Genomic DNA, 26,738 nt, shown 5'->3' on the forward strand with positions numbered 1-26,738 from the left:
CCTGAAATGCCTTTGTAGAACCAAATGACGCAGCGCCTGACTTGTGTATCACCAGAACAGGATCAGAGTGAAGAATATGCACACAAAGAAATTTTGTAGTTTGCATTTACAGAAGAAGTGATTACTGAGCAACTATAGGTCCTGGGCTAAGGCCTTGAGGAATTTGGAGTGAATGAGGGAAGGATCTCTGCTCTCAGGAAATGAATGGTTGACCTAATAGGAACCCTTAACACTCAGATAAGGTGAGGTAAGCAAAACACTTAGGAATGAGTTAGAGGGATGAGGGAGAGGTGGTATTTAACAAAGACGAGAGACAAAAAGCATGCAGGTTGCAGGAACAGTCCAGAAGCAAGAAAGCTGAGCTACAATCTGGGAACCATGATGCCACTGGATCCAAGGCTGGGAGAAGCATGGGGAAAATAAGGCAGAGAGGTCTAAGGCACACAGTATATTCATGTCACCCTAATAATTTCCAATCCAACTGTGATTTAGCCTAGACTCCATTTCCTGGGCCTGGTAAACTGGGCAGAAAAATTCAGTGTTACTTAATTACTCCTCTTTCAGTTCCAGTTCAAGTCAAAGATAAGAAACCAGCCTTAAATGTTTATTACTAGACAATAATATCTTATTTATTTTTGTAGGAATAATAATTTATTGAAATATTCACAGTGCCTCTGCTATTTTTATAGCCATACACTGTTCTGGAGAAGGTGAACAACACTACCACCAAGCCAGTGAATCTGAGACTTGAAAATACTTGGATCCAACCTGCAAGGTCCCACGCTTCCTTCCTTTCTGCCAGGTTACAAGCATTGACATTAAGGCACAGGGCTATTTCAGGAATTCTTAAACATTCAACTTTGACAGAAACAAGCAAGAAAGACATCAGGAAGAAAAAAGTTTATGTGATGTCAAGACAAATTTACCAATACAAACTCAAAGCATACGTTCCAGTCAGCCAGTTGTGAAAGACACTGCTTCGAGAGGAAAGAGGCTTATGGGTGAGTGCAGAACAGCCAGGCTGTGCCTTTTCTCATCCTCAGACACTCATTATGCTAGGTATTTGGAGCCTCAGGGACATTCAGGCCCTTTTTAAGTCTTTGAACAAAAATAGGTTCTCTCACACCCTAGCCTTACAATGTAGGGACAATTCTAACACAAGGACAGTAAGGTTCCAAAACAGTTAAGTTTATATGTGATTCCATCATGCAAATTAATCCTAAACATTCAGACTCAGGAGTATTGACATGAATAGAACATTATTCTAAACCAAAGTTCATGCCACCCACCCATTGTAAACACAACTTTCAATAAGAAATGTAGCTTCCCTGCCCCACCCACCTTCATCCAATTTCATTTGGTTTTGATATTAAAACAATGAAGTTTACCCTATGGATGCAATTCAGAGGACATTGAGTCCAAAACCAGAGACAAGCAAATGGGAATGAAAACCAGAACGTTCATCCTAGAGCAAGATTATCCAGATCCTTTGTATCCAGGATCCCAGCACCATGGGTACCAGCAAATGATCAGTTGTTAATTCACCAATATCGATAGAATGGAAGGTTTAGGTTGTCAAGTTCTAGAAAAACATTTTGATAACATGGCCATTCTATCTCTTCCATTGTAATGTATGAAGTAAGAACTAACCAGGAGGCAAGGCTTGTTAGATATGGGATTCAATATGGAATTTGCTCACTTTTTAAGATCGGCACTCTTTTTGGAGACAATGCCACAAAGAAGGAGGTATGGTTGAGGCTAAAACCGAAGGCCAGATCCTAGACCAAGAGCTCACTTTGGTTTCTAACTCCATCTTCGTATCGCTTCAATAAAGGAATGATTGGTGGTGATTTCAATAAATCATACAAAAGACACCCTCTTATTAGAGACTAGGTATTACTGAAAGCAGGTAAGGGAAAATTTAATTTCCACTAAAAGATTTCAGCAATTACCACCCATGTATATTTACCTCAGAGACCAAAAAACAAATGTGCTAAAGGAACTACGGCAGGGAAAGTAAAACATCACGGAATTGTTTTCAAAAGGGAAATTTAATTGCTTATTCCTATTTCAGTTTAGCTAAAGTTGTAAAAAATCTAATCAGAAGTATTTTTCACTGTGGCACCTTTTCCCCAATATTGAAATACCTCAAACTATAAACCTTTTTTTTTTTTTTTTTTTTTTTTTACTGTTGATGTTGTTTTCACCAAGAATCTAATTACTTTAAACTCGACTCACAAGTGAGGCTTCTCTCAAGAGACTAAACATGCTCATGTAGGAGCCAGTTCCCCCGACCCCACCTCTGACATCTGAAGGTAGAAGACATAGTTCTCACAGCAAACCTGGACTCCAATTCCCACAGTCCATAGAGGCAATTGCCAACAAGTCAGTACCCAGAAAAGGCCACATGAAATTTCAAAGAATAGGCTGCCCACAGTCTGAAGTTCATTTTAACTTCAACAAAGCACATCCAAAACGTCAACAATGAGAATGAAATGGGTATAAATGCATCTTCCCTACCTTCTCTTCTTGTGACTTCAAAGCTTCTGGATTCCTGCAAGAAAAGAAAGACTTGGTGTTTTTGACGAATAATTCGTATGTAGAGATACTTGCAAATACCTCATCTCTTGTTAGCCATTTATTTAGAGAAAGATGAACAACCTCATAAGAACAAGACATTCAGCAATGGTGTGTCTACTAAACTCTCAATATACACACACACATATGTAAACGTAAACCACTTTTTGCTTTGGTGGTTGAAGCAAAAATTATTACTCGTGCAGGCTTTAACAAGCAGAGCCAACTCTCATGGTCTTCCTTATGTGGAAACTGGGCTGGTACAATTGTTAAGAGTTTCTTCCAGGTGGAATTCCCATCCTCTACCTACAACTGCAGGCACTTGTAGGGCCTGGAGAAAACCTAAGTAGACAGGGGCCATAATTATCTGAGCAGCAGCAGGTTCTGATTGTGGTACCAAGGAGAAGACCACTATTGCTCCCATGTGGGTCACTGGCATGATCTGGTGATTGGTTATGCTCCTAAACAACTTCCAAAGGGACCGTTTGGATAGCCAGTTCATGTCACTGGACTAAATTAAGCCCTTGGGTTTTCTTAACTCAATCCCAACAAAGTGTTTCAGAAATTACACAGGTAAATGGAGTCCCTACATTGATGATATTCACAGTTGAACAGAAGGGCACAGAGCAAACACAAATTACTGAGAAATAAAGGGGTGATTTTTGCCTTGATAAATACCAGGTCATCCACATTCAAATTAAAGAACCTTTGAAAATAGCACTGAAGACTGGGAAGGCTTTCAGAAAAGAATAAGGGAAGGAGGGTGCAACAGGAAGAGAGAATGACTTGAGAAAAGGCAGGGTGAGGCAAGAGTACAGGGCATGCTCAGAATGCAGGGAAAGGCCCAGTGAGAAATAGTGGGTCAGGGGGTGGGTGGGGGGTGGAAAGGCTGGAAACATACTGGGGTTTCTTAACTAATAAAAATATCTACAGTCCATTATAAATGACCAGTTTAAGATAAAAAGTCTAACATGGAGAATAAGCTGAGTGAAGAAGAGAAGCTCAAACAGCAATCTTGGGCCAACTCCTCACCACTGCCACCAGGAAGACTGCTCAGCCCCAGCATTTTTTACACTAATGACATTGTCTTTCACACCTTAGCACTCTTGCCTGATGTTCTTAGAGCCAGGAAGGGTTGGGGGCAATATTAGAGAGAAAAATGAGGAGGCACTGAAAAGAATGTCCTACCCAAATGACACTTTCTGACTGCCATCTGAGTCAAAAGCCCAAGTGGAGACCAGTGGAAGATACATGCTCTCGACCAGCAGCCCCTCAGCACAGCACAATTAACCAAACAAGCTTCTGGAATGCTGGTTGCTCAAGGGGCACGCATCAGATCCAGGTTCAAAAGAGAGAGCTTGGAGAGTGGTTATTGCAATGAGAGACGTGAAAGCCATGAAGCACATCATGCACAGAGTAAACTGAGCTCCTTCCACACTGCTCCTCAGCTCCCTGCTCCAGGGGCTGGCACCCCCTTTCCTGGAAGTAACTATTATTTGTGGAACAGAGAATTGACTGCGACAGTTCTAGAAAAAAACTTCATGGGAGTTTTATTTTAATTACACAAAATTTATAAATTAACTTAGGGTAAGTCCACATCCATATCCTGTTGTATCTTCTTATCCAACAACATGGTATTTTTAATAATTTGTTCAAGTCTACTCTTATTTCTTTCAAGAGTATTTTATAATTTTCCCATATATATTTTCAATATTTATTACTTATCTTTTTTTCTCATAAGTGGAATTTATTTTTTCATTACACTTTTTAAATTGAAGTACAGTTGATTTACAATGTTGTGTTAGTTTCCGGTGTACAGCATAGTGATTCAGTTATATATAGATATATATTCCTTTTCATATTCTTTTTCATTATAGGTTATCACAAGATATTGAATATAGTTCTCTGTGCTGTACAGCAAGACCTTGTTGTTTATATATCTTATATATAGTAGTTAGCATCTGCAAAACTGCTTTTATTTGTATATATGACAGCAATTGATTTTCATATATTGATTTTATAACAAACCACTTGACTAAATTTCTTATTGTTTGTAGTAGTTTTCCCATCGATTCTTTTGGGGTTTCCATTTGTATTTTTATATAATTTGCAAATAGCAATGATTTTCTTTCTTTCTTCCAGTTTCTACATCTATAGTTGCTTTCTCTAGTCTTATTGTTTTAGCTAATTCATCAACCTAATCCAAGTGTTGTGGACATAGTGGGCATCCAGTCTTATTTCCAATTTTAAGAAGAAAATCTTTAGTGTTCAATTAAGTAAAATACTGGCTTTGGGCCCAAAGTATGTTTATTGTATTAATAAAACCTATGCATATTTTATTGAGTTTTTAAAATAAATGTGTGTTCTAGCTTGTCCTCTTACTTGTTTATTTATTGGCTGTTTCCCTCCACTGGAATGTGAGTTGGGATGCTGCCAGTATCTTTTTCACTCTTGCATCCTCAGTATTATTTATAATAGGGCAGATGCTCAATACATATTTGTTGAATAAAAAGAAAACAAATGTGTGTTGAATTTTATCAAATACTTTTTCTGCATTTATGGAGGTGATCGTACAATGTTTTTTTTCCTTAGCTCTAGTAATTTGATGGCTTATCTAGTAGATTTTGTAGTATTCAACTATCCCTGTATTTCTAGAATAAGCTTTTCTTAATCATGATGCATTTTTAAAACATGCTGTCGGATTCTATTTGCTGTGATTTTAAATATGTTGTATTAATATTCATAAATGGGATTGGTCTATAATTTTTAGGTGTCAGTTTTCTCAGTTTCAGGAATTAAAATTATACCAGTTTTATCTAATGGCTCTGGAAATTTTCCTTTTATGATACACTGAAATCGTTTAAATAAAAGTGGGATTATCTGATCTTTAAAGTTTCTGCAACTTCATTTCTCAGATATATATAAAAAGCCAAGTAAGTAGAGCATCAGAGGTTAAAATTTGTTCAAGTGCTCACATTTTAGTCAACAGCCAGCTGAGATTCAAATTCTAAAGTCAAATTCCGAAATCATGCATGTAACAACATTTCACCTTTACTTAATTCATAGTGTAAAAATTAGATAAGTTAGACTTCTGCTTCAGGTTATGAAAGAATAGCTTATATTAGACCAATCCTTCTGTTAAGAACAACCATAAAATTGGATAAATAACCAAAAAAGTTTCTGAAGGCATATGAGAGCAACAAAAGTGGACAGAACTTAGCCAATATTTGGAGAGAAGAAAAGGCTACTGAGGTGAGCCTCATATTTACTGCAGATTTTCCCTTTGGGAAATTTGTGGTTTTGCAGAGAAGTCAAATAGAAAGTACTGTTCTGGAGCTTAAAGAAGTCTCACTGAATTGGGAGAGACCTAAGTTGGGACTACAGAGGCAGCCAGACCTTAAAGATCTACAATCCTAGAAAAGGCTATCAGAAAGAAGTGAGCCCAATATTCTGCACATAGCTTCCCCTTCAGTCAAATTATTATGCTTGAGCTGAACATATAAAGAGTAAAATGTTGAGAAATAAGCAGAACATTAATCTCAAACAAGACAAAAAACTAAGCATGGATTTTGACAGTATCATGGTGCTAGGAAGACAAAAATTAAGCTTTCAAAGAAAGAATGGTCCTGGTAAATGCAGCTGACTTCAGTTAAGATCACATATTCTCTAAGAATTTCTGTTCTTGAGTAGATCAAGATGATCTGCCAGCATGCTCTATCTAACAAAGAAAAGTAAATCCTCCCTGAAAGACAATAAAGTTATCCACAGGCTTTACAATTTTTCATATTTTGACCAAAAACAAATAGACTGCCAGTTATTCTCCAACAACAACAACAAAAAAAGGGTTTATTCAGGATCAGCAGAGAGTTGAAATTCAGGGTGTGCAACCATGATGAGCCATGTGCAAGTCCCTACATAGCAAGGGAAAGAAAACTCTTTTATAGAGGAGAAAAGGAAATTGGGAGGGCCATAATAACAGAGTATTTGGCTTTTCATTTGCTGAGTTGTTGCCAGGAAATAAACAGAGTCTTCTTCCTTTTGGGTTCTGCTATCATCACAAGATGTGAGAGCACCCCATTCTGGTCTCCTGGATCTTTTTAACTGAGGTTTCTGTTTATGATTTTTTTTTTTACACAATATATAATGTCCAGCATCCAATCCAAAATTACTAAGCATAGTACGAAATGGGTCAAATGACTAAAATCCTATAAAATAGACATTAGAAACTGATCCACAGGTTATCTACATTTTAGAATTATCAGACACAAGCTCTAGAATAATTACGACCAATATGTTCAGGAAAATAGAATTTTTCCTGAATTTCACCATAAAACTGGAATCTATTAAAATAAGAATCCAATGGCAATTCTAGAACTGAAAATTTAATAACTTAAAGAATCCAACAGATGAATTTAATATAAAATTAAACACAGTTAAGGAAAGGAATAATAAAATAGAAGCTAGGCCATTAGAAAACAACCAGAATGAAAATCTAAAAAGAAAAATTAAGAATAAAAATCACAAAAATCAACCAAACCAAAAGCTGGTTTTTTGAAAAAGTAAATAAAATCGACAAACCTCTGGCCAAACTCACAAAGAAGAAAAAAGAGAGAGCACAAATTAGCAAAATAAGAAAGGAAAATGGAGAAATTACAACAAACAAAATAGAAATACAGAATATCATATGAGAATATTATGAAAAACTATATGGAACCAAACTGGATAACCTAGAGGAGATGGACAAGTTTCTGGAAACATACTGTCCACCAAAACTGAATCAAGAAGAATCTGAACACTTGAACAATCCGATCACTAGAAAGGAAATAGAAATAGCAATTAAAAACCTCCCTACAAATAAAAGTCCAGGACCGGACGGCTTCACCGGGGAATTCTACCAAACATACAAAGAAGAACTCATACCAGTCCTTCTCAAACTCTTCCAGACGATTGAAAAGGAGGGAATACTCCCAAACTCATTCTATGAAGCCACCATCACCCTGATACCAAAACCAGGCAAAGACACTACAAAAAAAGAGAATTATAGGCCAATATCACTAATGAACATAGACGCCAAAATCCTCACCAAAATTTTAGCAAATAGAATCCAACAACACATAAAAAAGATTATACATCATGACCAAGTGGGGTTCATCCCAGGGACACAAGGCTGGTTCAACATACGCAAATCAATCAATGTAATACATCACATCAACAAGAGAAAGGACAAAAACCACATGATCATCTCAATCGATGCAGAAAAAGCATTTGATAAAATTCAACACCCATTTATGATAAAAACTCTCGCCAAAGTGGGTATAGAGGGAACATATCTCAACATAATAAAAGCTATATATGACAAACCTACAGCCAGCATAGTACTCAACGGTGAAAAACTCAAAAGCTTCCCACTAAAATCTGGGACAAGACAAGGATGCCCACTATCACCACTCCTATTCAACATAGTCCTGGAAGTCCTAGCCACAGCAGTCAGGCAAGAGAAAGAAATAAAAGGGATCCAAATTGGAAAAGAAGAGGTAAAAGTGTCATTATATGCTGATGACATGTTACTATATATAGAAAACCCTAAAAGGTCCACACAAAAGCTACTAGAGCTGATTGAAGAATTCAGCAAGGTAGCAGGTTACAAAATTAATGTTCAAAAATCAGTTGCATTTCTTTACATTAACAATAAATCAACAGAAGAAGAAAGTAAAGAAACAATCCCCTTTAAAATAGCACCCAAAGTAATAAAATATCTGGGAATAAATCTAACCAAGGAGGTGAAAGAATTATACACAGAAAACTATAAACCATTGATGAAGGAAATTAAAGAAGACTTTAAAAATTGGAAAGATATTCCATGCTCTTGGATTGGAAGAATCAATATTGTTAAAATGGTCACACTGCCCAAGGCAATCTACAGATTTAATGCAATCCCTATCCAATTACCCGGGACTTATTTCACAGAACTAGAAAAAATCATAATAAAATTCATATGGAACCATCAAAGACCTAGAATTGCCAAAGCATTACTGAAGAGAAAGAAAGAGGCTGGAGGAATAACTCTCCCAGACTTCAGACAATACTATAGAGCTACAGTCATCAAGACAGCATGGTATTGGTACCAAAACAGACATATAGACCAATGGAACAGAATAGAGAGCCCAGAAATGAACCCACAAACTTTTGGTCAACTCATCTTCGACAAAGGAGGCAAGAATATACAATGGAATAAAGACAGTCTCTTCAGCAAATGGTGTTGGGAAAACTGGACAGCAGCATGTAAAACAATGAAGCTAGAACACTCCCTTACACCATATACAAAAATCAACTCAAAATGGATTAAAGACTTAAACATAAGACAAGATACAATAAACCTCCTAGAGGAAAACATAGGCAAAACATTATCTGACATACATTTCAAAAATTTTCTCCTAGAAGAAATAAAAGCAAGAATAAACAAATGGGACCTAATGAAACTTACAAGCTTCTGCACAGCAAAGGAAACCATAAGTAAAACAAGAAGAAAACTTACGGAATGGGAGAAAATTTTTGCATGTGAAACCGACAAAGGCTTGATCTCCAGAATATATAAGCAGCTCATATGACTCAATAAGAAAAAAATAAACAACCCAATCCAAAAATGGGCAGAAGACCTAAACAAGCAATTCTCCAAGGAAGACATACAAATGATCAAAAAGCACATGAAAAAATGCTCAATATCACTAATTATCAGAGAAATGTAAATCAAAACTACAATGAGGTATCACCTCACACCAGTCAGAATGGCCGTCATTCAAAAATCCACAAATGACAAATGCTGGAGAGGCTGTGGAGAAAAGGGAACCCTGCTACACTGCTGGTGGGAATGCAGTTTGGTGCAGCCACTGTGGAAAACAGTGTGGAGATTCCTCAAAAGACTAGGAATAGACTTACCATATGAGCCAGGAATCCCACTCCTGGGCATATATCCAGAAGGAAATCTACTTCAGGATGACACCTGCACCCCAATGTTCATAGCAGCACTATTTACAATAGCCAAGACATGGAAACAGCCTAAATGTTCATCAACAGGTGACTGGATAAAGAAGTCTTGGTATATTTATACAATGGAATACTACTCAGCCATAAAAACCGACAACATAATGCCATTTGCAGCAACATGGATGCTCCTGGAGAATGTCATTCTAAGTGAAGTAAGCCAGAAAGAGAAAGAAAAATACCATATGAGATCGCTCATATGTGGAATCTAAAAAACAAGAACAAAAACAAACAAACAACAAAACGTAAATACAGGACAGAAATAGACTCACAGACAGAGAATACAGACTTGTGGTTACCAGGGGGGTGGAGGGTGGGAAGGGATAGACTGGGATTTCAAAATTGTAGAATAGATAAACAAGATTACACTGTATAGCACAGGGAAATATACACAAAATGTTATAACTCACAGAGAAAAAAATGTGACAATGAGTGTGTATACGTCTATGAATGACTGAAAAATTGTGCTGAACACTGGAATTTGACACAACATTGTAAAATGATTATAAATCAATAAAAAATGTTAAAAAAAAAAAGAATAAAAATCACAGTTGAGTGTGAGAGACATTATGAGATAGGGTAAAAAGTTCTAAGCATGTAACTGAAGTTTTAGAGTGAAAGGAAATTAGGCAGAATTAATATATGAAGAGATATGGTTGAAAATTTTCCAAAATTGACAAAAGAAATCAAGTCAGAGATTTACGAATCTCTACAAACCCTTAACATTATGAATACAAAGAAAACTATCACTAGGTACTCATAGAAATATAGTTGAATAGTCAAAGACAAAAAGATAAAAAGAAAATCTTTCAAATAGCCAGAAGGTAGGTGGTAGAGGTGGAGTGGGCATATTACTTATAAAGGAGTAACAATAACATTAACAGCTGACTTTTCAGGAGAAAATAATGGAACCAGAAGACAATGGAAGAATGTCTTCAAAATTCTGAAAAAGTCAGAATTCTATACCCACTGAAAATATGGGTATTCATAAGGTAAAAATAAAGATATATCTAGACAGACAAAAACTGAGAGAATATACTGCCAGCAGATTAATACTAAGAGCAATATAAAGGGGACTTTGAACAGAAGGAAAAATTTTCAGATGAATGCATTATTATGCAAGAAGGAATAAAGAGCACCAGAAAGGGTTAAGAAATGAATAATGTTGCCTGCTTAACACAACAACAATAATGCCCTCTATGGTAATAATATTTATAGAACTAAAATATGTGACAACACAAAAGGTCAGGAGGTCAAATGGAATTTAAGTATTATAATCCTATTACTGTCCAAAAAATGGTAAACGTAGTGCTATAAAGTCAAAAGAGTGGGATTACAAGAAACTAATCCAAAAGAAGACAAGAAAGAGTAGGAAAAAAAAAAAAAAGAAGAGAGAATAATGTGTTAAAGTCTAGTTAAAATAAAAGTGGACTAAATAATCCAGCTAAGGTACAAAGACTGAAACAATAGGTAAAACAAAATCCAATTACATGCTGCTTATCAGCAACACAAAGGCTGAAGGTAAAAAGATAAACCATACTAACTCCAACCAGGAGAAAGTTGGTGTAGATCAAGTCAACTCTAATGCAAGAATTACTAGTAAGTGACAAAGAGGGAGGCTTCATAATGATGAAAGGACAATTTAACAAGAATAGCAACTCTAAACTTGGACACACCTAACTGCAATAGCCTAAGCATATACAAAATCAAAACTAGAAGAACTGAAAGAAGAAATCCACAGTGACAAATTCACAATAATGACTAAAGAATTTAAGAAACCTCTGTCACTAAATGATAGAATAGAGGCAAAAACCAGTACAGATATAGAATACTTGGCCCTTGTGATTAACAACCTTCACCTAGCTGATGTACGTATCAAACACCATACCAACAATGCTTACCACACATGCACGTGTCCATTCAACCTTTTTGAAAACTTACCATATTCTGAGCCACCAGGAAGTTTTAACCAGTTTCAAATTATTTAAAGAATATAGACAACATATATAGTTTGGGGACTATAGTGAAATTAAATTAGAAATAAGTAATGGAAGAAATGGAGAAAAATCGCCAGTTGACTCTGAGATTTAGAAGTATATTGCATAATTTCCAAAGAGAAAAATCACAAAGGAAGTAAGAAGACACAAAGGAAATCTGAATGACAGCTGAATTACAGCATTTAAAAAATTGTGAGATGTGGTTAAAGCAGTGCTTAGAGTAAAATTATAGTCTTAAAGGCCTATGTTAGAAAAAAATAAGCACTAGAAATTGATGACCTAAGCATCTATCTCTAAAAGCTAGAAAAGGCCAAATTAAATCCACAAAAAGTAGAAGGGAAAAATGCAATAGGAGCAGAATCAATGAACTAGAGGAAAGTAATTATACCGTTAAAAAATAAAGCGAAAAAGCTAGTTCCTTGAAAAGATTAATAAAATTGATCCTTAAGAAGGCAGATCAAGAAAAAAAAAAGAGAAAGTATACAGAATTTGAAGTCAAGCAAGAAGTCACATGTATCCAGTTTTGGGGTTAATGACAAAGGTGTCAATGCAATACAATGGGAAAAGAACAGCTTTACAACAGATGAAGCTGGAACCACTGGATAGGCAAGCAGAAAAAACTGACCTCCTACCTTACAACAGAGAGAAAAATCATTTCCAGACAGACTGTGGATCTAAATGTAAAAGTTAAAACAGTAATGTTTTTAGAAAATATCACAAAAGAATATCTTCATGATCTTTAAGTAAGTGAAAATCTCTTAAATGCAATGTGAAAGGCAGCACCATAAAGGACAAGAATGATATACTGGACTTTTTTTTTAAATAGAGACTTCTGTTCATTAAAAAATTTAATTAAAACAGTGAAAAGTTGAGCCATTAAGGGAATGGATTTGAAATATATATATATAAATATATGCATATATATATCTGAGAAAGCACTCATTCAGAATATAGAAGATACTTTTGCAGAAAAGTAAGACAAATATGAATAAAATGAGAAAATGAGCAAAAGACTTGAAAAGGAACTTCACAAGTTAAACCCACATTGGGATACAGCTCTACACCACAGAAAAAATAACAAGAAAACAAAGCAAAACTAGTAATACCAAATGCTTACAAGGATACGGAACAACTGTAATTCTCATTTAGAAATTTACTCTGCACCAGCACCAGCAGGACTCTCCTCATTGGTCTGAGCCTCAGCTTTCCAGGGCTCCCCCCACCCAGAGACAAGAGCAGCTTCCAGCATATATTGCTCTCAGTTACCTCAGTGGTCCTTCCCCCACACCCTACCCCAGCTCCTTTTGGCTTTTAACCCTTTAATATCTTTTGAGCCAATTCCCTATATTAAATTCTATTAAAATAAGTAGTGTGGTTTCTGTCTTAGTGACTACAATTCCTCTCCTAGGTAAATGTCCAACTTAAGTATATTCACCTGAGTACCAAAACCCACATGTGACAAGAATCCTGACAGCAGCATGATGTGTAATAGCCAAGAATAAGGAACAACCCAAAAGTCCACCAACAGTAGAATGGATAACGTTTGGCATATCCATACAATGGAAACCTCACAGCAATGCAAAAGAACAGACTCTGCTGGGGGAAGGGTATAGCTCAAGTGGTAGAGCGCATGCTCAGCACCCAATAGATCCTGGGGTTCAATCCCCAGTGCCTCCTCCAAGAGGAAATCAATGAAGAAGACTAATTACCTCCCCCTCATATATACAAACAAGAACAGACTCTGCAATATGCATTAACTTGGATGAATCTCACAGACATAATGTTGAGTTTAAAAAAAAAAAAGCAGTCATGAAAGAGTACAATGTATAGGGTGTTGTTTTTATGAATTTCAGAAACAAGCAAAAGCAATCTCTGGTGACAGCTTAGTGGTCACCTTTGGGAAGATAATGACAGGGGGATTCAAAGGTGGTTTGGGGGCCTCTGGGAATGTTCTAAATTATGATCTTGGTGGTAGTTATCTGGGCGTGTTCACTTTGTAAAAACTAATTGAGCTCCACACCTAAGATCTGTGTACTTTCCAATATATTTGTTGGCCTTAATCAAAAATTTAAAAATATAATAGGACAAATTGTGTACCTAACAGTACGCAACAGAAACTTGTTGAATAGAGGGAATAAATCACACTCCCTAATTTACAGATGAGGAAGGTTCTACGGAGGAAAAGGCTGCAGCTTGCTGAATTATCAGAGTGGTAAGCAGCCAAATCAAGGCTAGGCTCAAGTCTCGGAAATCCTACCACTACACTCTGCTGCCTCAAAGCAAATACTTGGTGACTATTCACAAGACATATGACAGGGGTTAAAAGGTGGGACTCTTAAGTCAGATGGATCTGAGCTGGATTCTGGCTTATTCCTGACCGCCAGCCCCCTGCACCTTTGGTGCATCATCTCACCTTTCTAAGCCTCAGTTTGTTCATCTGTAAAATAAGGGTAGGAATGGTACCTTCTTCATAGAGTTGTTGGGATGATTGAGTGAAATAACAAGTCTGCACTATGCTTAGCATGGTGGTTGGCATACAGTCCTCCTTAAATGGTGGCCATCACCATCTTTATTGCCATTAATGAAGAAGACTAAGGGACAGAGACGGTAAGATCACTTGAGGAGGGAAATGAGTTCAGTATCTCCATCAATTATTGAGGCTAAATAAGAATGTCTTTGCAGTTGTTGAAAAAGCTCATCCCAAAAAGCTGTACAGAACAGAATTCACTGCCATACATGACACCAAGGCCTCAGATGCTCTGCCTAAGAAGGAAACTACTCACTGCAGAAGCTTCAAACCAGATGGTTATAAATGAAAGTTAGCACATGGGCATTACTTAATGACTAAATTTCTTTAACTAAAAATCTAATTTTATTATGGTATAAATCACACTTTCTCGAAGCAGGGAATTAATTTTAGATTTTTCATTTACTGTTCATAACCTTTCCACGAATTTGACAGCCAAATCATTTTAAATGTCATTTAACCAATACAATGCAACAGCTTTATTCCTCATTGTGCCCTTCCTGAGTCCATTATCTTCCACTATAAATGCAGAAGAACTAAAAAATTACCATTCCATAAAGCTGTACTTTATTGTGCAGTTGAACTGCATAATCTTTATTTTTGAATCAATAAAATGTGAGTGCTGAGTAATTTTTTTCATAATCCAAAAATCTATACAAATTCTCAACTACAAAAAAATAGTTTGAGAGTTGCTGAAAGAGTACAAATGAATTCCACGTCTGGATCCTTCTCATCCATCCGAGGCTGCGCTCAGGATCTTAGGCTGTATGTGAGGCTCAGGAGAAGGGCGGCGCAGCCTGGCTACAGATCAAAGTCACCCCTCCTGGTCCATGTATCCAGCCATCCTCTGTGAAAGAGGAAGTCTCAGTTTGTCACTTGAAATACTGTGGGATTCTGTGGCTTCTGGGAAGATATTGGCTCTGTGGGTTAGGAAAGCAGGGATCAAAAAGACCCACTACTCAGAAGAAGGTCGTGAAAACAGCAAGCTCAATGGAGCTCGACCCAGGCGGTCTTCACAGACAAAGCAGAGGTGAGTCTGGTGCCGGTGGGCAAGGCCGGCTGAGGCGGGCAGCTGTGGGCCCTCTGCCCCTGCCTGCGTCTTGGTGGTGAGCCCGTGACCAGCAGCACGTCAGTCCCGCATCAGAGGAGCTAAGGAAGCCCTCTGAGTTCCACTTCAGAGTTCCTCAGGCTCCCACTGCCTGAAGAAATTACAAAAGGAAGCCCAGATGTTCAATTTATAAACTAGTTGGTACAGGTGGAATGGAGGCTTTGCTAAGAGCACTCATCACTATGAAATTCTGACATCTAAATTCTAAGGTTTTCACACCTGACATGCTCTTAAAATTAACGCTTCTTTAACAACCTTTCTTACAATTTTTCATTTATTCATCCAAATTTTTAAAACCTTGACTCTTAACTACTTTCATTTTTGCCAGCAAGACACCATTCTGCAGCGAAAGCCTTCATAGGACTGACAGGAGGCGGCTAAGTGATGCCTTACGTAGCATCGATCCCATCACTGGCTCCCATTCACTGCAAACACACCAAGCGTTTCCTACACTTTATCTCATTTTTATGGCTCACATAAAGGCAGAAGGAAACCCTTTGTGTTATTAGATTTCCTAGTACATCACATCTGGGCCTTCAAAGCCAGATGAAGAGAGGGTTAGGGGATTAACCCTCAGCTCAAGAGCTAGTTTGAGAACCAAGGTGAACAATCCACTAAGAAGAGGACTTCCTGGGGGGAAGTCTGAACATCAGCTGCCTCCTCCGGCCATGTGGGGCCCACAGCAAGGTGCCCACTCTGGAGGAAGGCCACCTGGGCGAGAGGTCAGAGCTCACCTCCCACCTCTCAGAGGACAGTGCCTCATGCCCACGAGTCCTTTGGGACAGAGAAGTAGTCCCCAGTAGACTGCCTCACGGCCCTCAAGGCCAGAGAGGCCCAGACGGCAGTCCTACACCTCAGGGTCCTTAGGTAGTGAAGGAAGGTAGAGCACGGGCCTTTCCACCTTCAGCCCGCACGCAGCCCATCCAGCGTGGCCTCCCTGGCCTTCCTTGGGAAACCAAGAACACAAGGGTGGGTGTGCCAGGACCACACAGGAAAGTAGAGGGGCCTTCTCTGAGACTCTGGGGCTGAAACACAGACAATACAGCAAGTTCTGGGTCCCTCCTGTTTCCTATCCAGCAATAAACAGGTCAGTGTAAACAAACTGGTCTTTACACAGGACCCAAGCGTTTAAGGGAAGTTTGTCATTTTTGTTTATCATTTTGATTTTGAAAAAAAAATCACAGAAATTTCTTTATGATAAACGTCCAAGTCATCTTTTTTTTTTAAAATCATTGGTATGTGCCTACCAATAGCCTCCTGTAGTACATTTGTGGGGAACATCAATTTTATGATGTCTATGAGGGAAACAAGACCCTCACAGCCCCCAGCAGGTCTGAATAGCCTGATTTTAGTAGTAACTGCTCTACCAGCCGCACCCCTGAGGGAGGCATCCAGACACCGCCCACGCCAGGTTACCCAGCTGTGAAGGGGCAGACCAGACAGCCCAGCCAGGATGAATTAGGTGACAACTCAGAAACACGGAATCTCACAAGCCATTCTGCCCAGCGCTTTCTGATGAGAAGCACAGGGGGCCTGCATGGGAGAAAGCTATGATTCTCTAAAGAGAAAAGGTATTAATGGTGATTACAAGGCACTTGATAGAAAAGAAAATAGGAGGTCATTTGCCAGGCCTTCAGAAATTAAGATGACTTGGATGTTAATTCTCTTCTTTTTTAAAAGTAAAGAATGAGTAGAATGTGAAATGAGGATTTAGGGATTTTAAATTCTAGGCATTATTTAAGGCTATATATGAAAGGTTATTAATTTACAATTAAGAAAGAAAAGTTGGCTCTGAATTTAAGGCCATCTTCTGTAGCAAATCTACCAAAGCGACAGTAAGAGTAAACATTAAATTACATTTGATGGAATAAATGTCAATGGCTAATTGATCACTCCACCTTATTAAACATAACCACCTGCACATAGCCAGATTAAGAGCCCAAGAAGGAAAGGGGGGAACTTTCCAGTTTTATCTCTTTGACAACCCAACAAATTAAAAACTAATTAAGTTTTTTGATTTAGAAAGTAATCTACATTTCTGCTGGAGAACAAGCAATCACTGAGCGCAGGACCATTGAACAGTTAGCAGCATGGGGCTCTAACTCGGCACCCCGGGGAGCACTTCATTAACAGTCATCATCTCCAGAAACACTAGGCAGGCTCCACAAAGCCCAGCCCATCACATGCAGAGCTGCTTACCCACAACGAGCCACGGTCACGCAGGACTGTCATTACTAAAGCAGCATCTGTCTCCCCCACGGCCCCACCTCTTTCCTCTCTTACCCCATGACAGGCACTAAACAAATTGACTGCAAGAATGAAATCAGTTTATTTCATCATCTCCTAATGAGAATACGGGGTGAGTGAGGTTCTCCTCAAGGCTCGTGGAACACACACAACCACATCTGTCATTGAAGCCTTTCTATATTTTCCATTTTTAGGTAAGTTTCCACAGAATCAGGGACACTCTGGGATGCCGTCCTCATTCTGGGAAGCTTCATGCCCACCAGCTGTCCTGTCCTGCACTGTTCTAGCCATCCGCGCACCACAAGACAATCAAGACCATCTTGTGGGTGTTGAGGGGAGGACAGGTGGCTCCTGGGAGGAATAGGGACAGGAGTTTACATTTTAATTATTCATTATACCCTCCAGGTATCCTCCAATAGATAATGTAACTTAGCATCAACCTGTTTAATGTGATATTCAAATCTGCCACTTTTTTTTTCTGCCAGCTGCAAGCCCACAATGATGTTTAGAATAATCTGTGTCTAAAAAATTAAAAGACAAAAAGGAAAGAAAGGTTGCCGCCCAGCACAGTCCTATGTCTGAGTCCATTTTTCATTCTTTTTCTTACACATGGTGTGGGGAGTAGATCACAGATCTGACAGAGACAAAAAAGTTCTAGAGTCATGTAGAGGCTCTTTTTTTCCCTCCAAACCACAGAATATTTATTGCATAATGAATTATGCACAAGAATTATGTGTGGCACACAATCCAGCTGTATTTTTTTTTTTACATCCATTCACTTTCCATTTGGCAACTTCCATCACATTAGTAGAGTAACCAATAACTTGTTTGTTGCCTGTTTTCTAAAAGTCTCTCCCATCACTGTCTGCGTCACTCACAGTCTTACAGGTACTAGAGCTGAGTTGAGAGAGTAGCTAAAATTTGCCTGGCAGACCCATTTGAGCCTAAGTCTCCAGCCCAGATACACCTCCTTATGGGCACAAGCAGGGAACAGAACACGGCTGCAGGGAGTGAGAAGGCTGGCAGCCTAGGAAAAGTAGAGCAGGCCAGGGGAGGGCAGGGCAGTATCTGATAGGAATAAGGCTGAAAACACCCTGTGTGGCCAAGGTCTAAGGACAGGCACACCCAGCGTCCCCAAAGGAAGTAGTAAATATCCGTTAGTCCAAGTGTCACAACCAGAACCTCTCATCTTGCCCAGAAACATGTCCCCTCCCCCAAGCCCTCCTGCCTGGCCAGTGGCCCCTCCTGGGCATCTCCTTCACTTCCTCTTTCATCACTTCCAGCCTCTGCAGACTGGCCTTTGCAGATGCATTTTTGTCAGGCCTTATCCTGCTATCCCCACCACCTTGATTTTCCCTGAGACACTCAGGGCTCCCAGCAGAGCTCCTGGTAAGGCTCCTGCCCATTTCATGTATTCATACCTTCATCTATCCATGTCCTTGTTCATCCCATAAATATTTACTGTCCCGGGGGTTCAGCAATGCCAAGACGGCCACAGCCCCCATCTCCATGGAGCTTATGATCTCACCCAGAGAGACAGACAGCAAACAAGCAAAGAAATGTCTAAGAAGTGGTCATGGTAAGAAGTGCCACGGTCAAAAATAAAGCAAGGAAGGGAGACAGAATGACAGAGGGGAAAGGGTTTTCTACTTTAGATAAGGTGGCCAGGGAGGGCCCCTCTGGGGGCTGCTATGTAAGTAGAGACTTGTCCCTTGCTCTGCAGAACATGAGCTGCCCGGGACTGTTCAGCCACCCCTTCGAGCCACCTGCAAGCTCTGCCCCCTCCATCACCATCCCCCTCGTCCACAGCTGTGGCACCAGTAGTGAGAACTAGCAGGGGAAGCAGCTGTGGCCCGAGATGGCAGTGAGCGTCACAATGCTGAGCCTCTCCACCCCAACCTCCGACCTTCACAGCCCTGTGGGGGAGTTCTCCACGCCTACTTACTCACACCAGCCCCCACCACCATGCCACCCACTCAGGACTTGACGATTTTTGATTGTTGTCTGAATAAGTAATTAGCCTGGGCTCGCATGGGTATCTGCTTCTCTACAGGGAGATAAATCCACAAACACACTTTGATTAGAAGGCACTTTCATTATACCACTATAAACTTGTATTAAAAATGGAACCTCAATAGTTTAAATTAAATGAGTTATATATAATTAAAAAGCCTTTAAGGCACAATAAGGCTCTTTTTCAATTTTCTTTTATAACAGAGTCACAGAGAAAGAAAGGCACCCAATGGTCAGCATAGCTGGATTGCTATTCACTTAGCAGCTGGCCCATCCCAGTCCCAGGTAAAACGAAGTTTTTCCCCATCCTTCACCTGCTCCACCTAAATGGGAAGCTCCATGAACTTGAGTTTGCTCACCTGAGATGGCATTCAGGGTGGTGCCTGCAAGGTTCTGAGAATGAGGCGGATGCAGAGAACACTGAGCATCACTCCTCGGCTGGAGAGATGCCTGCCCTCCACCTGCCAGTTCAGGAGCCCCACCAGCCTTAGCTACCTGCACCTCCCGCAGGGGCCTGGCATTTGGGGCAAAAGCGCATGGGAGCTTTGTCTCCAACAGCCGGAATCATCTCTGCCCCTGAAAGCATTTGTTGAGAAGGACAATAATGAGAGAAGTGGGCATTTTGTCTGCACTTCTTCCACAGGCTAACCCAGTGGTTGCCAAACAGAGATCTTTTAAACAATCCAGAGCTCAGGCCACAGCCCAGACCAATTAAATCACAACCTCTAGGGCTGGGACCCAGGCATCCGTATGTTCATAAAGCTGCCCAGGGGATTCCAGTGTGTGGACACGGTTGGGAACCACTGGGCTAACCAAGCCTCTTACGGACTCTCTTCCCCACAACAGGGCTCTTACCCTGCTTGTCACTGCTGCTTTTCGCAGTGCGGGGCAGGCTCTGGTGGACCAGCACAGCTTCTGCAGGTGCCAGCAAGGATCTCCCAGGCACAGGTGCTGTACATGGTGGCACTGATTTCTCTTTCCCAGCAACATTCAGTAAAGCAGGGGGATGGATCTCTTTCCACAGGGAGCGACGTCACCTCCACATCCAGGTCTAAACAGGTCTCAGCAGCCACTGGGTACAGGTGGGAAGGGCAGGCTCAGCACACAGAGCTGGGAGCCTCTCCAGTGATGGGGAGAACATGAGATAGAGTGCAGGAGCTGGCCTTGAGCAACTGCAAAGGTGCTCATCCCGGCCTGGCACCCTGAGTCTCCAGCTGTAAGGGGCTAGCCTCCAAGAGCTCAATCCCCTCAGCTGTAAGGTGGGATCCAGGGAAATGCCTGTGAGGCTGTTGGGAGAGCTGACAGAGGCAGGGGGCTTGGTGGCCCCCACCCACAGACAGCATCTGGGGGACCGCCAGGCATCACTCTGCCCCTATCCCTGAGCATAGTGCCCAGGATGGAAAAGATGCTCATCAGTATCTCGGGGCCTCTGGAGCAGGGAGGGGCTGAAACTTCTGCTGTGGTCAGTGGGCAATGACTGTCAGAGACACAGTGGGGGGATGGCTCCATCAGTTGGTACAGTTGGTACAGTGTCAATCGTGAACCATCAATACCCTGCCAGAGCTGTCCCCTTGCTGCTCCTCAAACCCACTCCCTGACTTCCTTTCACTCTCTGGAGCTGCCCATTGGCTCAATGGCTCAGCACACTTAAATGCCAGGATTCCTTCCTCACAGTGTTCTGCAGAGTGGGCACTCTGTATATCCCTGTCCTGTCCCCAGATCTGACCTTCCCCACTCGCTGATGGGGCAGAGGCTGTGACTTCCTGGTGTGCTCACCCACTTGGATAAGGTAGATATACCTCTGAAGGAGCCACCACCTGCCCCAAGCTTCATGCCTTGTGTGCCCGGGGTTGCCCTACCATTCCCACCTCTGAGGAAGAGAAGCACCCTCCATGACAGCCTCCTCCCAACAGCAGGAGCACAGGGAGCTTGCCTCTAGCTGTAACACATCACTGACCACACTGCTCTCTTCCAGTGGCTAGTAAAAGAGTCAGCAAATACAGACATTTTCCCACTGAGTGTCCTGACCCTCCAGACAGTATCTGATAGTTACCACCTTGATCACCTTTGTCACTGATGCTGGGAATCTTGCCCCTTCCCCAAATTCAGGATGCCAGAGTCCAGCTTCTGAAAGGGAGACTGTTCTCAGCAACCCTTAGGTGCTTCCCAAGGCCAACTCTTAAAAGCAGAAACAGAGACCACCACATACCATCACGCTTAGGTCTCCATCCAGAGCCCAGACCCTCACCTCTCCATGTGCCCAGGCACAGCAGTGGGCCTGGCCAGGCTCTGCCCTACCTAAGGGTAGATGCTCAGGGACTCCCAGAGCAGTGGCTGCAAAGTCCTCACCTGATCCCCTTGAAGAACTGGAAGGAAATAGCCAAAGAGATGTTAATTCTCATGAGCTCAGCGCTGACACAGGGCATGCACTGCCGCACCCCACAGGGAAGGTCAAGAGGCTACCCCTAGCCCAGTCTGAGGAGGTACAGCAAGCTTTGCTGCCCTCTGGGAGGGGAGGATACTTTATCTGATGTGATAGGGTCTGCTTTGGCCTTCAAAGCTCATCATCATCAAATGTCCTTTTCTGAGCCTCAGAAATATGTAAGGGGTGGTAAAGCACAGCTGGAGCTCTCGAGGAGCACAGCAGGACAGTCAGAAGGCCGGGTGCAAACTCTCCACCACTTAGTACACGGGAGACCTCAGACAACTCACCAATCATCCGGAAGCCTCAGTTTCCCCATGTATGCAATAAACAAGTTAATGAGACCTCATAAGATCTTTTTGAGAAGTCAATGAAGTAATGCACTTAGAGCTTTGACAAAACGATAGAGGATTATTAATGTTGTCGACATTAATAGCTATAGAGTTCAAAGGATTCCATATCAGGAATCAGAATTCCTATCAGGAATCTCCTCCTTATTCCTGTAAAGGAAGGATGAGAAGCATCATTCAGACTCCCAGCTCTGAGCTCCAGAGGCCACCCTGACCTGATATCCCCACCCTAGAGCTGCCTCTGGTTCCCCAACACTCCGTAACTCTTGGTTACACAGAAATAGACATCACAGCAAAACCCAAGTTCCTAATGCAACAAGACTTTGCAGCTGACTGGGAGCAAAGCTCAGCCTCACAACTCAGGGAGCAGCTATTGTGTCTCACCTTCCATGATGACTAGCCTATGATCCCACGCCAGCTCAACTGTAACGATGCTCACTGGATTCCACAGGGAAGCAGACTCTCTAAGAAAAGACATCTGGTAAAGCCATGACTCCCCTCCCATGTAGCCCTTCTTTCTTCCCAAGAACAATTCCAGCTAAACCTCCAGCACTAAGGAGCACCCCACATCACAAGAGATGTGAACTCTCGACTCACAGGGCCACGTCCAAGCCCCAAAGGCCTATTCAGTCCCTTTTGGTAGGCAGGGCCTGAACACAGGCACCAGGAGGGTCAGGGTGGGGACCAGTGAGATGTGAGTCAGCACAAGGAAGTCAGGTGTGCTTCACAGCCCATCTGCTCGGATAACCCAGGGAGGGGTCAGTTGAGCTTCTGAGCTGCCCAGCTGCAGACAGGCAGGTTGGTGTTGTGAGGGTACTAATGAGGCAGGCAGAGGACGGTCGGCACGCAAGCAGAAGAACAAAGATTTAAAACCACATAGGCAGGCCCTCCTACCCCCAATTCCACCTCTGAAGATCTATCGGAAAGCTCAGCTTCATAAAATGCCTGCACTTCTAAAAACTCAGCTCACATTGCTCTGAGTGCTGAGAGGCTAGATGGAGGCTGGCTCATCAGCCTTGCCAGCCCCAGCCACCCATGATGACCTGCTCTCTCACTCCTTCACTAGAGCCTCCCCGGCCCACACCCACAGCTTCTGCTTAGAGGCCCTGAATGAGACTTCATCTCTGGGGACCTGTCCCCTGGCCACAGGTGATGGGATCAGGGCAGACACTTGTGCAAGTCAAGACAACCAGGTTCTCAGAGACTAGACTTCGATTGGGTAGTGCCTCCCTGCTCCCATCTCTCCCGTCACCCACAACATGACCCAGACTGCTAACCCAATACATTTCATACCATTTTAACTGCTCACCATGTGCACGTATATAGGTGATTTCTTAAAGCTGTTTGTGATTATTCCCTTTCCTTTTCCATAATCCTGTGGTGAGACATCTGCCCACCATATACAGGAATTTCCTGTAGAATGCAGCCCATGATCATCCTTTCTTGTAATATTAGAACAGTCATTTTGAATGAGAAGGCTTAATTTTTATTGCACATTTCCATCTAGAATGTGAAATGAAGCTCAAGTCCTTCTGTCCTAGCCAGTATGGCCAGAGAAGCGTTTTCTTCCTGAAAGTTACAAAACCAATTGGTACAACCAATTGGAAAAGGACAGACACTGAGTTCAAGAAGGGACTCTAAACCAAGAGCTAAGACTTCCAGGTATGACAGTCTGGGCCCTGGGGAGGTAATGTCACATGCTGCAGAGCCCTCAGCAAGATGAGCCAGAGCAACAATGAGCAGACACCCCCGCCCCATCACCAGGCCAAGTCCTCTAAGCCAACAAGATGGCAGGACCACACCAAGCAGAACCACTTCAGGAGAAAGCCTCGGTGGGGGCAGGCTCTGCTCTGCCAGATGGGTTCTGGAAGGTAGGGGAGAGGTTGTGACTGAAGTTCTGAGCCCTGGACACCACAGGGCTGCTGCAGTCAGCACTGTGTCCAGCATGTCTGATGACTTTGAGACTCCAGCTTCTTCCAGCCCTCAACCAACCCTCTAAGGACTCCAGAGGAGCTGTGTCACGTGCCAGGACGAACCTGTGACACTAGATCTGCCATCAGCCACAAGTCCTCTGGGGAGGAGAAAGTCTGGTCTGTGAGAACAACCACCCTTCTTGGGGACCAGGGCTGGATCAATGTGACTGGGCAAGGCAGGAGCCACTTCCTCCTTTACTACTCAATAAAGACCTCATTTCCTTTAGGCTAAAGTTGAGAATTTCATTTAATCACTACACATAGCTTGAAAAAGAACAGTAGACATGGGTGTTTAATTCCCTCTGCTAACTCAGTTCCTGCTCAGCAACAACCAAGTGCTCCCACCCCCTCCCAATCCCCCACCCTACCCTCATGCCCCACTGGTCCTTAAGTCCCAAGAATGGAATCCCAAATCCCATTTCTCTTCAACCACTCGGTCCTAGGACAAGGACAAGCACACAGTGGGGTGCTCAGCACATACCTGATCTTGACTAAGAGAGAAGACCACTAGACGTCTCGGTTGGCCCAGAGACCCATACTAGGTAGGTGCATAGCATCCTGAGAAGGTCCCTGCTTAGGGGCACAAAGACACAGTCCACAAAGACACTGCCAGGGGATGAACACCCAAGCATGACGCAGAGAATCCCATTCCTCACAGTCAAATGCTAAAGTGAAAACAACTGCACATGTAACAACCCAACAGAAGAGAGGGGAGGAGGGGGAACAGTGGGGCAGATTTCAGGAGCACTCCACTTAGAGCAGTGCCTGGCAGGTCTCTTCCATTAGACATTTCCTGGTAGTCCCAAATGAAAGTCTGCTTCCCTGGAATGAATGCACAAAATATGACATCAGCAGAACCACAGAAACATGAGATCTTTACTACAGAGGAAGTTTCCAGCATGTTTTAAACGCAAGGCTAGAAGGGGAAATAAATGGGGAAAGAGTTCTGTTTTCTTTATTTAGAGAGCAAGCTTTAAATGGTACAACAGCTTCAGTAAGCCTTTGCTCCAACTTTCCTAAGACTAGCATCAAGAATGATCAGTACGCATGGGTAAACTAAAAAAAAGTGCAGTATATTATATGTATTTACATGCAATACATTGTATATGTGCAGTCAAACTGTAACAACTCTAAGAAAACAGAAGAAGGAAGGAAGGAAGGAAGGACGTATATCAGGAAGTTCACACCTATTTAACAGTTGGAGAAGTTTGTTCTCACTGGCCTCAATCCCTTCCTCCCTTTGTAGACACTGTTGGCAGCAACCCTCCACAGACCATTTCTGCTGACCCTGAAAATTCTAAGCATAAGCAGAACATCCTGCATCTGAGTTTACATTGCACTCTCGGGGTTCCCATTTTGGGTGAGGGAGGGCCTGGTGTACCTGCCTGGTGTGCTGGCCTCTTTGGAGAAGAGATAGCCAGGGCCAGGCAGGCCCCAAAGAACACTCTACAAAGAGTATAGCAGCTGAGCCAGGGATCCCACAGCACCCCCTACACACAGCCTACAGAACTCTCTTAAGTTTCTACTAATTCAAGAAGGATGTTGGGAAGATTTGTGACTGTGATGGGATTCTACTGCAAGTAGAAACGAAAGACAGTCAGGTTTCTCCTGGGATTGCTTCTGTAAGGAGTCCTAAAAACTCAGATCACCTTGTTTAAATCCCTACCTGATGCCAAAATGAATAATAAAAGACTGCTGACTCATTCACTCACTTGACAAATACCTGAACATCCTGTGTACCAGGCTCTCCTGGACACTGGGGACCCAAGGCCCAGATCCCAGGATACTCACCATTCCACCAGAACGAGGAGCTCCCCTCCCCAAGAGCCACGGCCACAGATCAATGGCCAGAGCCAGCAGTGCTAGTCACTAACCCAATGGTCACACTTCACAGCTCTCTCCCTCCACATGCCAACCCCTCCCTCCATTTCTGTCCCACCTCACCACATCCAGATTCTTCCCTCGGGGACTATTTCCTCCAAAACCTGATTGTATGACAGAAAGAAGCACCAGACAAACCACTAGCTGCCCTGCCCCTCCCCACCTGCTTCCCGCCAGAACTCGGTCCACTCTCCACCCTGTCTCGGTGGGACTTCTGCCAGACAAAACCCACAATGGGGTCCACTCATGGCTGGATTCTACATCACCACTCCCTACTAAGCCCAGAAACGCTGTCAATGAGACATGTTAAAATTATGCTGAAGCAAAATTAATTTTACTTTCTGAATTACACTATACTCTCTGAAATATCTGAGCACAGCATGAGACTGGGAACAGCTGGTCTTCAGGGTAAGCTGGACATCCCATTCACACGAAGCAGTGAATGAGGCTACCCAGGTAAAAAAGAAGGAAATAAAGAGAAGAAAGAAAAGCAAGTTTGCTCGTGGTTTTAGAGCCAGGATCCCATAAGGGCAGACACTAGGTTTCTCTGGGTCCAGACCTTCCTGGCTCAGGGAATGCCTAAGGCCAAGATGCAAATGCGC

General features: G+C 42.1%; 1 protein-coding gene across 1 annotated transcript in view; it reads right to left on the bottom strand.

Moving 5' to 3' along the window:
- Positions 1–26,738, bottom strand: part of FSTL4 (follistatin like 4) — a 379,397-nt gene that overhangs the window by 339,018 nt on the left and 13,641 nt on the right. The window contains exon 3 of the mRNA XM_031449010.2: positions 2,521–2,554. Coding sequence (XP_031304870.1) covers positions 2,521–2,554 — 34 coding nt within the window. The remainder of the gene's footprint in view (positions 1–2,520; positions 2,555–26,738) is intronic.

This window comes from Camelus dromedarius, chromosome 3 (genome assembly GCF_036321535.1).
Source record: "Camelus dromedarius isolate mCamDro1 chromosome 3, mCamDro1.pat, whole genome shotgun sequence".
NCBI lineage: Eukaryota > Metazoa > Chordata > Mammalia > Artiodactyla > Camelidae > Camelus > Camelus dromedarius.